Below are 14,490 nucleotides of genomic sequence, written 5' to 3' on the forward strand. Positions count from 1 at the left end.
CCCCAGTTCATTTCATGGTACAGAAACTACAATATTCTTGAGAGGTTCCCATCTACTGTGGATTGTACAGAGTATTTGAGTGAGGGGGAGATAGCTGATTCAACTTCTCTGTCCCATGCCAGGACACATTGCTCAAGAAAGTTGCCTGACTAAGCTTCAGGATTACCTGAAGTTTCTACTCCCATGCCCAAGGGAATGACAGTAAATATAAACACCAACCACCATGACGGGATGAGGGAAACTAAAACAAGGTAAAAGTGTTATATTTCAAAACAGCAGATTTTTGCTTCTTTTTGAATAAGGATCTCATATTTTCATTTTTCTTCTGGATCCTTCAACTAACATAGTCAGTCTTGCCAGTAGATTTCTACTTTTTGCAACCAAAGAAATTCCAACTAATACATAAGCATTTCATATGGTTTTGTATTTTGAATAATTCCTCTCTAACATTAGAGAATATCATTTTGTAAATTGTTCCATTGGGTTGGAAACATTTGTACAAATCTTTCTTCAATATTAAATGGTGAAAGCCCTATAGGATTTGTCTAACTTACCCTTTGCTCTTTTTCTGCCTGGAACTATATTCCAGATACAAAATTCACACTCACTGTAGGTTTATGAAATATACGTCAACATTATTAGTCATGAAGAAAGGAATGCTTTCAAAGATTACCCCATCTTATCCAGAGCTAATGATAGATAAAAGTGAAGGATTAGTCTATCAGATACAAATTGACAACTGCCTAGTTAAAACCTGCTTTTCTACATGGTTAACTCATGACTGGGAAAGCAGATAAAAACTCCTCTGCAGATAACCTGAACTCTCATGTCAGGCTATGTTAATCTGATTTAAAAAATGTTTGCCAGCGTTTTGTCTATTTAACCCTAACTGCCAAAAGAATTAGCAACACATTTTATACTTTGCTATCTTTTCAATTTCGAGGTAGAAGTGAGAGAGAGAAAGTGAGAGCAAGAGCAAGAACGAGAACAAACATCCAGGAATGTACAGTAAGAGAAATGGAAAAAGGAGGGAACGGGGAAAGACGAACAGAAGGGAAGGAGGAGAGAAAAGGAGAAGGAAGGGAAGAACAAAAAGCAGTCCTATTACCAAGGTTAAATCAAATTCAATTATGCCTCATTTAAGATTTGCCTGTGAAATCGAGTAACACTATCAATCTCCCAGGATTACAGTAGAAACTAAAGGAGATTACAAATGCATACATCCAGCCAGAGTACTACACATATTCAGTGATGCTCGGTGAAGCTGAATGGGCATTTTCCATCCATATAAAGAAAAAAATATCCTTATGGGAATATTAGCCACCAGGAAAGCCCAACTGAGAGAACGTACACCAATTAGTTTTGTTTTACAAAGTTCTTCTTTATGTTGTACTTGTTAACAGAAGGGTTAGCAGTGTTGTTTATTTCCACTAATATTTACACAAGTCTATAAACCACACAATATCTAGAAGATTTACATATTTCATATAGAAAAAATAATTAGTTCAATTTGTTTCCTTATCCTTGTCCAACCCTTCCTATAACCATCAAAAGCTGATAAACCATAAAATGTATGTCTTAAAAGTGAGACACAAATTTGATACCAAAGGCAGAAGGCTAAGGTTCATGCCAACCCAAGGACTATCCTCGTCCTCTTCTTCCTCCTCCTTCTCTTTCTCCTCCTTTTCATCTTCCCCCAACTTCCTCCCATTTCTCCTCCTCCTCCTCTTTTTCTTCCCTCTTCTTCACTGAAACACTAATAATACTATTTTCACTTTGTATCTCACTTTATAGTTTAAAATTATCAACATATAGTCCCTTAGTAATTATTTGCGATAACATTGTTGGATAAACAGGAAAGGTGATACTAATCAAATTTTCCTATATAATGCTGTGAAAGTTAGAGCTTATCAGTAATGAAAACACACCTAAATTTTAACTTTCTAAGCTTTGATCAATTCTTTGTAGGACACTGCTTCCTCATGCAACATTTCTAAAACATAGAATTCTCTCCTTATCTATTGATGTCAAAGTAATTGACCAGGAAAATCACTTTCAGAAAATTGCTTTCCCTACTTCATAACTTTCAAGGGAAGATATGTTTCCCTTCAGAGACTGTAGATACCAGGAACATTATTTGAACTCATATTTTTCATGGTTGGACTTTATAATTCCACACAGGTGAAGCTGCCACTTATCACAAAAGGAAAAGAGGATTTAACAAACACAAATTCACTGAATAAGGGCAATTAATATTATTTTATGAGGTAACATAACTGGGAAAACATGAATTAAAATCCAATCCCTCTGTTGTTTCTCAGATTTACTGTGTCAGCATGCAGCTACCAGCTGTGGACTAGATAATCCATGGGACCATATTAAGTGAATGTTTTGGTTTTGCTTTTGCTTTGGAAATATTCTTGGTCTTCTTTTAAAAACTGAACTAATTCATTCACTTCATGAAGCTTTCACAAACACACATGGGATGTATAAATTCCCATTGGAACAGAAACAAATAATATAGAGCTCACAGTAACAATGAATGTTCTTTATTTACACACATAGGAAATCAGGTGAATAGTTTGCATGTTCTGAGTCTTTTGAATTTACATGAATTTGTGTACAGATACTTGTGAATAATCAATTTGATATGTTATGATCCTGATGTATACCCTGCAAAATGTTTTTATTTGTTTTTCTTACTATTTTCCTCAAAAGTGCATGTTGGGGAAACTTTCAGGGTATATGAGTATGTATATACATCTGAGTGTGTGTGCATATGTGTGTATACACCCATATACTTAGACTCTAAACCACTTCATTCTATTTCTTGACATGAATGCACCAATATAAATGTAATCATTCCATTGCTAATGGATATTTTGGTTCCTCTAGTTTTCAGTGAACACAAGCAATATTATGAAACTATCAGTATATGTGCATTTTTCCCCTCCTTGTGAACTTGTGCTCTTTAGAATACATTTCAGGTGGTAAAACTAAAGGAATTATGGAAGGCCTATTTTGAACATTATTGATTTTGCCAAATTATTGTTCACAAAGGGTTTGGGCAATTTATACTGTCAGCCTTGTAAGAGGCTTTCTTTTCACCTCATCCTAACCAACATACAATAAACTCACTTTTTGAATTTCCCCAAAATCCAATATGGAACATGGTAACTTTGTCATTGTAAATTATTTTCCTCTTATTCTCAGCATGTCACCTCTGCAAAGGAGTACTGCTAACGTGCTAGCTGTGTATCCTGGGGCAAGTGATTCAACCTCTCTGTGTCTCAATTTTATCATTTCTAAAATGTTGATGATATGGAAACCTATCTCATAGTGTGTTTCCTGGTTTAATGTTCATGTTGCCTCTTTTTCAATGTGATTGTGTCTCTTTCCTCTTTGACTGATTCAGCCAGTTCATAAGCACCTGCAACGTGTTACACACCATTCTAATGGCTGGGGACAGAGTGGGAGAGATCAGACCAAGGGTCACATCATGGAACTTATATCCTAGTTGGGAGTCATATAATATAGAGTGATAAACACACATAGAATGTTTTGTCAAGTTGTATTTATGTAAGAAAAAAACAAGCAGGGAACTTTGCTAAGAAATACTATGAGTACTATTTTAGATGGGTGCTTAAAGAATGCTTCAGTAATGAGGATACATCTGAGCAGACATGAAGGAAATGAGCTTTAAGGCTGAGACCATGTTGGTGTCAAGGAAGAATGGGGACTCAGTGTGCTGGTGCAAAGGGATTGAAGGTGAAAGCAGAGAAAGATGCCAACTGAGAGGTGCCAACAGCAAGATTCTACATGCCTCATAAGCCAGAGAAGTCATTTTAACTTTATTCTCAGTGCTAAGGAAAGGCAGAGCTACTGGCTGCTAAACTGTTCCCAAACACAGACAAGGGATAACACTTCGAGTTTCCTACCTAAGCAACCTCAAATGTGGAGGTGAGGAGTACTTATTGGCCTCTGAGCAAAGGTCACAGGAAAGGCAGACCTAAGTCAGTTACTGGAGTCTTCATCACTAATGCAGGCGAAGAGCTGAACTACTAAGTTGTAGAACCATGCCGCTGACTTACACCAACATAATTTTCTTTCAACCCAAAAGTTAAATGCAAAGCACTTTTCTTTGACGCACAGCACTTTTGCCAACTGATAGACCAGGAGCAGGAATAGTGGCCACTTTTAAACACACCACAGTGGTAAAGAAGATCTGCCACCAGAGCTCCAAAAGCCCAGGCAGGGTAGCAGCTGACAGCACACCCCGAAGGTGGCAAGCCTACCTCTACAGATGGTTCCGTTCCCCACGTAGCCTGGTTTGCAGGTACAGCTGTGTCCCTGGACAGTGTTGGTGCAGATGGCATTCTCATCACAGTTGTGCTGCCCGCTGCCACATTCATCGTGCTCTGTTTTCAGGGAAAAAGTAGGGAGGGAGAAGAACAGATACCATTTCTTAAGTTGGAATCACTGGTGTTGGGAAAATTAGCTGGAACTCACCAAATAAGAATCACAATGATACAGGTCTTAACTATATTCCTGGAAGTTTTCTGTACCTGATGTGATTGAAATCTCTACAACTCTGGAAGAAAGATGGTATTATTCTCACAATGCAGAGACAGAAATGGAATGGCACAGAGGTGAAAGACTTCATGTAACTCGCTCTAAGTTCACTGCTCATTCCGTCTGCTGAAAAAGCCTCTACAGAGGTATCAAGGCAGTGGTTTCCACCAGGAGGCAATTTTGCACCCTATACCAAGAAACATTTGATAATATCTGAAGATATTTTTGGTAATCATGATTGATGGCAGGAAATACAACTGGAATCTGCCTAGCCTCTTCCTAGAATGCACAGGAGAGCCTACCACAGTACAAAATTAGCACACCCCATATGTTGACAGTGCAGAGCTCAGGAAATCTTACCCTAAGGTTTAAAAAAAAAAAAAAAAAGAGTTTCCACAATGTCTTTAAAAAAAGAGGACAAAACTGGAAAGGGAAGCCAAGCTAATAAAGCCTACCAAAAGAGTACTTAGTAATAAGTGTTTTCAAAGGAATAGTACAGATCACAGGGATTGTTGGCAAGCACAGGTAGTGTTCTGAGTAGAAAAGGTGTTTACTCTTAGGGTGCTAATTAAGGGACTTCAGCATTCTAACTTTAACTTTCTATATAGCACATTTTTATAAGGTTCAGAATTTAACCTCAGGGTTTTCCAATATGTAGTGATATTGTTATAAATATTCAGATATCTGGGGCATCCTTGCCATAAAGGAAATGGATCAAACTCTGCAAAATGGGCTAAAATATTCTAAGATAGAAACCAAGATTTCACAGACAACTATTCTTCCTTCTCAACAATCAGGAAGTATAGAGAATTGGTCAAATGACTATTCTATAATTAAACAATAAAGGAAAGTATATATCTTTAAATTCCTTTAAAATTTGGTATAGTAACTTAGAAATTTAAGAAAAAAGGCCAGCGCCGCAGCTCACTAGGCTAATCCTCTGCCTGTGGCACTGGCACCCCGGGTTCTAGTCCTGGTTGGGGCGCCGGATTCTGTCCCGGTTGCTCCTCTTGAAGTCCACCTCTCTGCTGTGGCCCAGGAGTGCAATGGAGGATGCCCCAGGTCCTTGGGCCCTGTACTCGCATGGGAGACCAGGAGGAAGCACCTGGCTCCTGGCTTCAGATTGGCGCAGCACGCTGGCTGCAACGTGCTGGCTGCAGCAGCTATTGGGTGGTGAACCAACTGAAAAAGGAAGACTTTTCTTTCTCTCTCGCACTGTCTAACTCTGCCTGTCAAAAAATTTAAAAAAAAAGAAATTTAAGAAAAAAAAACAAGTAGAACTGTTAAATCATAAAGGAATATAAGACTAGAAATCCCAGCTGTTAATTCCAATGAAATTACACTAACTTTGGAATGAAACTAAAAATCCAATATAGTTTGTTAAGTGAACTGTTAAATCAATGTACCAATCAATTGAAATATCATCCATCTTCATTAATTTTCATTTTAAATTTCCTACCATGGGCTTCATAATGAGATGAGTTAAATTTCATAAAATAGCTCTTTTAGTCACTGAAAAACAACTGAGGTAAAACACAGATACACATCTGACTCGATTTAAGACCTGAAATTTTTATAAAGAAAAATGTTTGTTAAGTCTTAACTCCAAACCGAATTGTCAATGAGAAACATGCACAGGGTAGAAAGCAATGAGAGAAGAAAAGATTTATGAGCACATACTTCTAGTGTGAAAATCATTCCAGCACACTCCAGAAATAGCTGAAGCCTATGGCTGTCTAACCAAATTTACAGACCTATCAAGTACCTAGTATGTGCAGGTGCAATGCCAGATGATGTTAGAGACTAAAAAGTCTAGGCATATAAAGTTAGACTCCAAGAGTTTTCAATCTCCTTATTTAAATTCATTTGATAATTATTAGGGTCTATAGTAGGAATACAAAGGTGAGAAGATATGAACTTTGATGTCATGAGCATGTTAATAGGTGCCATAAGACATTAATATGTAACTGACAGGAACACATGGGAGAAGTGATAAGAGTTTTGAGAACCAACAGCACATAGTTTATAGTGAAAGGGTGCTTCACAAATAATAGTAGGGATAATAGGTAGAACTCAGAATGATCTGGAAAAACTGGCATGTGTGGCCACACCAGATAAGAAAAATAAACTGCGTGAAAGTTCATTAGAGGGGTAAAATTCCTTTCAATATGAAGGAGAAAAAAGTCTTCTCACTACAAGTAGGTTTGAGATGATCTTTTAAGAACAGAGAAGATGGGTTGGGTGTTGTGCCACAGCTGCTGCATACAACATACACACATCCCACATTGAAATGCTGGTTTGAGTTCCTGATTTTCTGCTATTGATCCAGCTTCCTGCTAATATCCTGGGAAATAGTAGATAATGGCTCAAGTATTTGAGTCTCTGCCACCCTTGTGGGAGACCCAGATGGAGTTCATGGCTCCAGCACCTGCTGCTGCATTTGATAGAGTGGACCAGCATATGGAAGATTTTTTTCTCCTCTCTCCCCTCCCTTTCATATAAATCAATGAATAAATTTTGAGAAAAGAATGTTCATGGTTTTCCCAAAGTTTCCCAGGAAAGGCACCAAAGACAAAATAACAGTTTAGAGAAAGTGTGGTTTTTAAGAAACATTCCAAAAGTCTAGTCTATCCTTTTCTACCTGATCTGGACTCCCAATATTCTTAAATCAAACTGTCTTCTTTGAGAGGAGTCCTGCAAATGAATGTGTTTGCTTCTGCCTCTGTTTTTCAATATTGTTGGCCTGATCCAAAAAATACTCTCCCACTATAGTTAAATTATCTGTGTCTCTCTTACCTTCAAACACTTCAAACTCATATTCTTGCCATAAATCTTCATACCTGCTTTCTAGAACACATGGATTTCACACATCTTGGAACTTTTGTAAAAGTCAGTACTTCTACCTATTTCAAGGCAATTATATAAAAATATATTTTGACCATATTTGTGAGTTTTATCATTAATGCCTTACCTAATATGCACTAAATATTTTATATGTCATTTAATTCTCTCAGTAATCATATGAAGTATGTGTGATGTGCTCATTTTATAATAAAAGAATTGAGACAAAAGGATATTAAATAACCTACCTAATGTCACAAAAGTGGGAAGCAAGGGGGCTTAGGTTGTAAATCTAGACATCAAGTGGATCATCATATAACAACCGTTACAAGAAAGCTGTATGCAGTTACAAGTAAACCAAAATATATGGGAGTTATTTCATTCTGCCAAAAATTAAGAGTCTTCTTCTATATTAACCCCAAGTTCCCACCAAAACTGCAGAAGTTTTCAAATCAACTAGGGCCTTCAAAACAGTGCTAAACAGAGGAGGCAAAAAGAAAAATGCAGTCTCCTTAAATTTTCCCTTTCCAGTCACTGGAAATTCTCCTTTCCAATTGCTGGAAATGCTGCAAAAGCAACATGATTAAGTGCTTGTGAAGGAATCATGGTCTAGAGATTAGAAGTACAGACTCCAGAGCCAAGTGGCCTGGATTAGAAGATCCTAATATGCCAATTTCTAGCTAAGAATTTGAGTAAGCTACTAAGATTCTGTGTGTCTAAATTTCACAGAATAAAATGTGGTTAGTAGTTAAACTAAACCTATCTCCTAGGACTGTGATAAGGGTTAAATTAGTTATACAGGGAAAATATTTATTACAGGACATTGCAACCGGTAAGGACTCCATAAGTGAAAGCTATTTTATCATTGTTACTACTATCGCTGCTGCTTCTGCTGCTGCTGCAATTACTTGTGAGCAGACTTAATCATTGGGTGCTGGGTAAATAATGATTGAGAAAACATTTTATTTACTTTATAGGCTAGTACTTCAGGCAGAAAGGCAATAAACAGTTAGGCATTTGAAGAAAATTAATTTAGAATACCTCTTGTAAGGTTCAAAGAAGTATTTGTTTAATATCAATTATGGTCCCCAGGAAATCTGACTGTAGACTGAGAAGGTGAAGAATGCATGTTTATAATTATTGATGTCTGACCTTAGTTTGGTTACAGTATATTTGGAATATCCAACTTCTCAGAACAAAAGATAATGATTGTGGTATTAATCTGTCTCTCCACCAATAATAATGATGATGATAAGAATATTGTTATGCTACTCAATATTTGAGTACTCAGTAAGCACTGTCATTATCACATAATTTCTTTTCCCTTCCTCCTCCTTTCCTTTCCAAGGACTATCTCAGAAGGACTCTAACCAACCCATCTCAGCAACAGAAAGACTACCATCAATAGCCATTATCATTTGTTCCTTAGCCAACTAGGCAAGACCCAAACAAGCTCCTGAAACAGTTACTTCAACTCTGACTGCAAATGACTCATGTCTGGGGTCTGACTGGCTTTGCCTTTACTTTGTTCAAAGTGATTTCTTGACAAAGTTCTTACAATGGGATATGTCCATCGAGTCTTTCAGTCACATTTTACAAATGAAAAAAACTAGTTTGGAGTACAGAAGGCATTTTTTTAAAAAGCATATAAATTTGATTATTATTTTTAGCCCTTGTTTATACTACTGTGGAACAATGGTCTTTATATGTTTTACTTGTTGAATATTATGGTAACTGGTGCATTAAGGCTGTGATAATAGAATGGACTGAAATTATGTTTTTGAAAAAATTAAAGAAAAAAGGGAAGGAATAAGGGGGATTGAGGAAGGGAGAAAAGGAGAGGAAAGTATGATTATTTTCTTAGAATTGTACTTATGAAATACATGAAATCTGTTTTTTATATTAATAAAATTTTTAACATGATCTCCCTCTCATATAAAAGAAAATAAGTTGCACATCTGAAACTGAAACTTCCTTGTCCTTCCTTTCCTATATTCTTTCTAAAAATCTATTTTACAATGTGATCCAATGGGATTTCTATGATGTTGGACACAATGTAGATCATTTTTACTTTAAAAAAATCATAGGTTCACAGAAAGAAGTACAAAGGTCCTATGTACCATTAGTGTAATTTCTCCTAACAGTGACATCTTACATGGTTGCCCATCAAACTGATAAATTAACACTGGCATATTCCCATTAACAAGTCTAATTCAGCTTATACTCACTTGTGTATTATGTGTAAGTATGTATTACACAAGTATGTGGATAGTTCTAAGCAATATTATCCAAAACATAAATTCACGCAACTATCAAAACAATCTTGCTATCTCCTTGTATCTGGGCTAACTTGACATTCTCCTACATGCACCCTTCCCAATCCCTGTCCCCTGTCAAATACTAAGGCGTTTTCTATCTCCATAATTTGTCATTTAGAAAATGTTATATAAATGGAATTATACATAAGTACATTTCAAGATCAACTTTGTTTACTAAGCATAACACCCTTGATTTCAAGCCAGATCCCTGCATCAATAATTCATTTCTTTCTACTGCTGAGTAAGATTCCACTGTACGGATTTAAGAAGCCATTTCTGAAAATCTGGTTTGCCAATATTTTTCACATCTATAGTTTGTATTTTCTCTTTTTTTAAAGATTTTATTTATTTATTTGACAGGTAGAGTTACAGACAGTGAGAGAGAGAGAGAGAGTCAGAGAGAAAGGTCTCCCCTCCACTGGTTCACTCCCCAAATGGCTGGAGCTGTGCTGATCTGAAGCCAGGAGCCAGGTGCCTCTTCCCAGTCTCCCATGTGGGTGCAGGGGCCCAAGCATGTCAGCCATCTTCTACTGCCATCCCAGGCCACAGCAGAGAGCTGGACTGGAAGAGGAGCAACTGGGACTAGAACTGGTGCCCATATGGGATGCTGGTGCTGCAGGCAGAGGATTAACCTAGTGCACCACAGCGCCAGACCCTAGTTTGTGTTTTCATCCACTGATTATAATCTTTCACAATGCAAAAAGATTTTAATGTTTATTATGTTCAAAGTATCATATTTTCTTTAATGGAGGGTGTTTTTAACATTATATCTAAGAATGCTTTGAGTAACCCTGGATTCCAAACATTTTCTCTCATTTTTCCCATCAGTTTTAAAGTTTTACATTTTATATATAAATGCATGATCCATTTGATGTAATTTTATATAACATTTTACATTTTATAGCATTTTGACTATGCATGTCCAATTTCTCCAACATTAGCTGTTGAAGAGCTATTTAACTCCTCTCTTGAATTGATTTTATGCCTTTGTCAAAACCAATTAGTTATATTTGTATTGGTTTCCTTCTGGGTTATGTTATTCTATTCCATTGATCTATATGTTTGTTCCTCTGCCAATACCACACTATTTTTATTACTGTGTCTGTACAGAAGTCCTTAATATGAAGTAGAGAGATTTTCCTACTTTTTCTTTTCACAATTCTTTTAGTTTTTTCAGTTCATTTGCTTTTCTATGTAAATTTTAGATTCAGATTAATGGGATTCTGATAGGAGTTCTGTAAAACTTATGAACGGGTCAACCTGTGGAGAACTGAGATCTTTACTGAGCATTCCAATCCATGAATGCAGTATTTCTCTCTGTTTACTTACATATGCTTTTATTTCCTTCATTAATGTTTTGTAAATATCACTCTGTATATGCTTTATTGGATTGATTATGAGGTATTTTGTTTTATTTTGAAACAGCTGTAGGTTATCTGTTATTGTGTTTTCTAAATACTGATTGCAGATACATAAGAATACAATTGACTTCTGTATGAACATCTTACAGCTTATAACCTTGTCAAACTCATTTATTAGTTGTACAGTATTTTTTGTAGATTCCTGAAGATTTCTACATAGACATCATGCAATCTCTAAGAATACCTTCACTTGTTTCTTTCAATTCTGCAAGCCTTTTAATTTCCTTTGATGCTTTATTGTATTGGATAAGACTTCCAGTGTTAGAATGCACAAAAGTGGTGGGTGAAAGTATTCATCACAGCTTTGCTGTCAGTTTTGAGGAGGAAAGCATTCAGTCACCATTAAAGATATAATGTTAGCCTCACCTCATATCACCTTGTCAATGATGGATGGAACTGGAAATTCTGCTCCCTACTTGGGAGGGAAAAAGTGGTGAGACAGTGAGCATACCTTGCTCTGCTCTCTTCTGTGACATTAATCCAGGAAAGGACTGAGAGCCTAGTCTGCTTCTAATGGTTTTCCATAAGATGAATATTTTCAAAAAGATTTTCTATTTGTTGGTCCCCCTTTTTCTTGCTTCTTTCACTGGGGGGTGGCTTTCTTTGTAGCTAATTTTGCCTATGCCTTTTGGCCATTCCAGGTGTGGCTTATTCTGAACCCCAATGTAGGATACAGAGGAGACCAATGGGGAAAAAAAAAAATTAAAGGACAAAAGAGCAAGAGGAAGAGAAGAAAAGAAAAAAAAAAGGAACTCATCATATTTTGTTGTTGTTTTATAAATTCCACAGTTCCCAAACAGTTCTTCTTTCAAACATTCAGAGTCTTCAAGTATGTTTTAGTTGTGAGAGGGAAGAACCAAAAAGAATGGAATTGGGGCCAGCGCTGTGGTACAGCAGGTTAATGCCCTCGCCTGAAGCGCCGGCATCCCATATGGGTGCCGGTTTGAAACCTGGCTGCTCCACTTCCAATCCAGCTCTCTGCTATGGCCTGGGAAAGCAGTGGAAGATGGCTCAAGTCCTTGGGCCCCTGCACCCGCATGGGAGGCCCAGAAGAAGCTGTTGGCTCCTGGCTTCTGATCAGCATAGCTGCAGTTGTTGCAGTCAATTGGGGAGGGAACCATCGGATGGAAGACCTCTCTCTCTGCCTCTCCTCTCTTTGTGTAACTCTGACTTTCAAATAAATAAATAAATCTTAAAAAAAAAATGGAACTGGTCCATCTTCGAATGAATAAAAAATTTCTAGTGTTTTACTTGGAAATTGGACACTTTCCTCCTCTGCTCATTTCCTAAACAGCACTAAGAATTGAGATTCCACATAAATAATTTTTATCTAATATATTGTATTTTTATGTAATACAATTCAGGTAACTGCTGAATTGTATTATTGTATCCATATGAATTAAGCATTATTATCATATTTATTTTATAAATGAAGAAACAAGGACAAAGAGGTTGTATTTGGCCTGAGACTATAGGATGGTACATTCAAACCAAAGAAGTCAGTGTCAAACCATGGCAGAGGAAACAGAGTCATGATACCGCTCTCTTCCTTAATCCCTTATAATCAATCAATCGCCACATCTTGTAGATTTTTCTCTTGAAAATGTCTCAAATTCTCGTGTCTATAATCCCATTGCTACCACCTTCATCCAAGTTACAATTATCTCTCCCTAGGACCACTCTCCCAGTGCATCTCCCCACATTCACTGTTGGCCTCCTAAATGCACTCTTCATACTGCACTTGGAGCAATCTTTTAGAAATTCAAAGCTGATCATCTTGCTATATCTGGAAGAAAAATTCTCCAATATTCTTAAAATAAAGACAAATATTTTAAGACAGTTTTCAGCTAATGATTCAGTATGATTCAATCTCATTCCCTTTGCTGCATGCTCTTCTCCAACACTGGCATTACCTTTTGGAAAAAGACCTTGTTACGTCTCACTGCAGGAATTCTCTCATGCTCTTTCCTCTTAACGCTGATAACATTTGCTTACCCTTGGAATATCAAGTCAGTCCTAATATCAAAAGACATAGAAGGCATGATTTATTTGACTGGGGACATTTCTCCTATAAAATGATCTAAAAATACCCAGCATTTGTCCTTCATAATATTAATCAGTCATAATTTTATATTTATTAATATATTAGCTAGGAATGAACAGTTTCTTCCTGTACTAAAGCACACATTTCCTGAGGATAGAAAGTACATCTTCTGAGGTACCTTTCTCTGAAGGGAAGAGAGAACTTCTACTTTGACAATGGTCCTGTCTAAATAAGATCAGAGTTGGCGAACTCAAGAGGCTTCCATAGCCTTGGCAGCTCATGACAAGAGCTTCACTGATTATTGATGTCATAAATAAGAGTGTCAATTGTTAAATCAACAACAGGAGTCACTGTGCCCTTACTCCCCATGTAGGATCTCTGTCCTTCATGTGTTGTACTATGTGAATTAATGGTATAATTAGTACTCAAACAGTACTTTATACTTTGTGCTTCTGTGTGGGTGCAAACTGTTGAAATCTTTACTTAGTATATACGAAACTGATCTTCTGTATATAAAGATAATTGAAAATGTATCTTGATGAAGAATGTGATGGGAGAGGGAGCGGGAGATAGGATGGTTTTGGGTGGGAGGGTGGTTATGGAGAGAAAAAGCTGCTATAATCCAAAAGTTGTACTTTAGAAATTTATATTTATTAAATAAAATTTAAAAAAAGAATATTGCCTGGATACAGAATAGTGCTTTCAAAATAAAACTTCCAATATAAAAAAAGAAACTATATCTTCCTTTTCTTTATTCCCAACCACCAGCAGAGTTTCTGAAATTTAAGTGCGTACTACAAATAGCCATTTATCAAACAAAGAGGAAAAAAGGGAAGAAGGAGAAGAAGGGAAAGGAAGGAGGGATGGGGAGGAGAAGTAAAGTTATCGTAAGGAAAGAGAAGGAAAGTAGCGAAAAAGGGAGAGAGAGAGATGGAGGGGGGGACAGAGAGGGAGGGAGGAAAAGAGGAAAGAAGGAAGAGAAGATATTATAAATAAAGTACAATAGCCTTGCCATCAAAAGCTGCAGAGAAGTCACAGAGAATTCAAATAGAGGAAAGGTAATTGAATCAAGTATTGGAGAGCAACATACGCAAGTGGTTAAAAGTGAAACACAAATAATAATTACATATTGATATATTTGTTTATTGCACACACATACACACACACACACTTTCAAATAAATGGGATTGGGATTGAGAGAACATGGAGGAGGTGGAGGGGTGGGAGTGTGGGTGGGAGGGCAGGTACTATGGGAGGAATCACTATATCCCTAAAGTTGTACTTATGAAATTCA

General features: G+C 36.9%; 1 protein-coding gene across 3 annotated transcripts in view; it reads right to left on the reverse strand.

Annotated features, from left to right (window-relative positions):
- Window positions 1–14,490, reverse strand: part of NELL1 (neural EGFL like 1) — a 1,048,233-nt gene that overhangs the window by 422,818 nt on the left and 610,925 nt on the right. For all 3 annotated transcript variants that reach the window (XM_002708986.5, XM_002708985.5, XM_051825007.2), the window contains one exon: window positions 4,296–4,418. In XM_002708986.5, coding sequence (XP_002709032.3) covers window positions 4,296–4,418 — 123 coding nt within the window. The remainder of the gene's footprint in view (window positions 1–4,295; window positions 4,419–14,490) is intronic.

The sequence above is a fragment of the Oryctolagus cuniculus genome, chromosome 1 (assembly GCF_964237555.1).
Source record: "Oryctolagus cuniculus chromosome 1, mOryCun1.1, whole genome shotgun sequence".
Classification (NCBI taxonomy): domain Eukaryota; kingdom Metazoa; phylum Chordata; class Mammalia; order Lagomorpha; family Leporidae; genus Oryctolagus; species Oryctolagus cuniculus.